Raw genomic sequence first — 2,251 nt, forward strand, 5'->3', positions numbered from 1 at the left:
TGAGTTCAATCAACAGCATGGCGAAAAAAAAAAAAAAAAAAGAAAGAAAGAAAAAGAAAAGAAATTCGTTGAATTGGGCTGGAGATGTAGTTTAAAATGGTAGAGCACTTGCCTAGCATGAGGTCCTGCCCTGGGTTTGATCTCTAGCACCACAAGAAAGACAAAAAAAGAAGTTAGTTGAATCAATCAGATTAAATGGACATTAGTTCTAGATAAAATATTGTAAGAAAAACCTTATCTGGTAGATTGTGGGCCTCAAAGATAGGTCTGAAACAGTAACATTATTAACAGTAACAACAGAAGCTAACTTTTTTTGAACACTTAAAAAAGTTAGATGCTATTATTATTATGCATTTTATTTCATTGAATCTTCAAATAGTTCACTGCAGTTTTTTCTAGAGTCATCCCCATTTTTTTTTTTTTAAATGTGGAAACAAGCTACAGAGAAGAAGCCAAAGATCACAGAATTAGTAAGTGGTACAGGTGGAATACAAACTTACTACAGCACACTCACTCTTAACCACTACTTCAGGTTTTCCCTCATGGTTCATTCTATGCAAGGGGTGGGACTTGGTCTCTGCTACTATTCTCAAATATGTGGTAGGCATCCTTCTAGGCAAAATTATTATAGAATGCTAGAATAGAAGGTCACTTAAAGTAGGCAGACCATACAAGGAAATAACCACTTACCTGCAGAATAAATGGGATTCTCTCCCAAAGCTCTGAATCTAAAGAGAAGGAGAAAGTATGTTTAATCCAATTAGGTATCCACATTTATTTGTAAAGTTACCAAAACTTCTATGCTCCTCAGGATATGCCAATGCTAGATATTTCCTTATTCCCTCTTTCTACAAACATTATTACGCTTCTATCATTATATGCCAAAGTGGCAGCTCCTAAGGATGCAAATATAAGTAAGATATCTCTGTGTACGTGGGAATGATGTATGGACATAAATGTAAATACAGTACTGATCCAGAACAGAAACATGGACAAGATTCAGTACAAGGACTAGAGATGTGGCTCACTGGTAGAGTGCTTGCCTAGTATGCACAAGACTCTGGACTCAATCCCTAGCACTGAAGAAAAAAAAAAGATTCAATAGGACACACAAAGCAAAGTATGGTCACTTCTACCAGGGAGGCAGAACTATTTGAATTGAGTTTTTAAAAATGAGGAACTATGTTTGAGTGGAGTAGCACAGGCCTGTAATCCCAGTGAGTCTAAGGCAGGAAGATCCCAAGTTCAAGGGCAGCCTCAGCAATTTAGCAAGTTTCTATTTCAAAAAAATGAAAGGTCTGGATGTAGCTCAGTGGTTTAGCACCCCTGGGTTCAATCCCCACTACCAAAAAGCCAAAATAAAACAAAAATAAGGAACTATGGGCTGGAGGAATAGTAGATCACTTGCCTACCATGCGCAAGGCCCTAGATTTAATCCCCAGCACAGAAATAATTAAGTAAATAAAAAGGAACTGTTGTCACCGGGCGCAGTGACGCATGCCTATAATCCCAGCAGCTGGGGAGGCTGAGGCAGGAAGATCGCAAGTTCAAAGCCAGCCTCAGCAAAAGGTGAGGCGCTAGCAACTCAGCGAGAACCTGTCTCTAAATAAAATACAAAATAGGGCTGGGGATGTGGCTCAGTGGTTGAGTACACCTGAGTTCAATCTCTGGTACCCCCACCCAAAAAAGAACTGTTGTCAATTATTTAGCATTGCAAGAAAAGCATTCTAGGCAAAAATATGAAAGGGTATGTTTGGGGAACAGCAAGCAGCAGGATATGAATGGAATTTAAGCAGTAGGGAAGGAGGCAGGGTGAAAAGATAAAATTGGAGAGGTATTCAGAGGCCAGGTTATGAAGAACTCCATATGCTATGCTAAGGAGTTTGGTCTTTACTCTCTATAGGCAATGGGATGCTCTTGCAGATTTTAAGCACAGGAATGATATCGAGCTTGAATTTGGAATAGGAAGCAGATGAGTGATAGAATAGGAAGAAGTAAGACTGAGTCAAAGAGAACAAGTGAGGTGGTTCTTGCCATAGCCCATTATTAAAACAGGCTGAGGGAGGGTGTGGTTGCATACACCTGTGATCCCAACTACTTGAGAGTCTGAGGTTAGAGGACAGCAAGCTTGAGAGCAGCTCAGGCAATTCAGCAATTTAGGGAAACCCTGTCTCAAAGTAAAAAAGGGTGAGGATGTAGTACAGTGGTAATCCCCAATACTGCAAAAAAAAAAAAAAAAAAAAAAAAAAAA

The 2,251-nt window shown here is 39.3% G+C and overlaps 1 protein-coding gene across 1 annotated transcript in view; it reads right to left on the reverse strand.

Moving 5' to 3' along the window:
• Mrpl48 (mitochondrial ribosomal protein L48) overlaps window positions 1–2,251 on the reverse strand; it is a 55,122-nt gene that overhangs the window by 38,189 nt on the left and 14,682 nt on the right. The window contains exon 3 of the mRNA XM_015477442.2: window positions 691–728. Within this exon, the coding sequence (XP_015332928.1) occupies window positions 691–728 (38 nt within the window). The remainder of the gene's footprint in view (window positions 1–690; window positions 729–2,251) is intronic.

Source organism: Marmota marmota, unplaced genomic scaffold, assembly GCF_001458135.2.
Source record: "Marmota marmota marmota unplaced genomic scaffold, marMar, whole genome shotgun sequence".
Classification (NCBI taxonomy): Eukaryota; Metazoa; Chordata; class Mammalia; order Rodentia; family Sciuridae; genus Marmota; species Marmota marmota.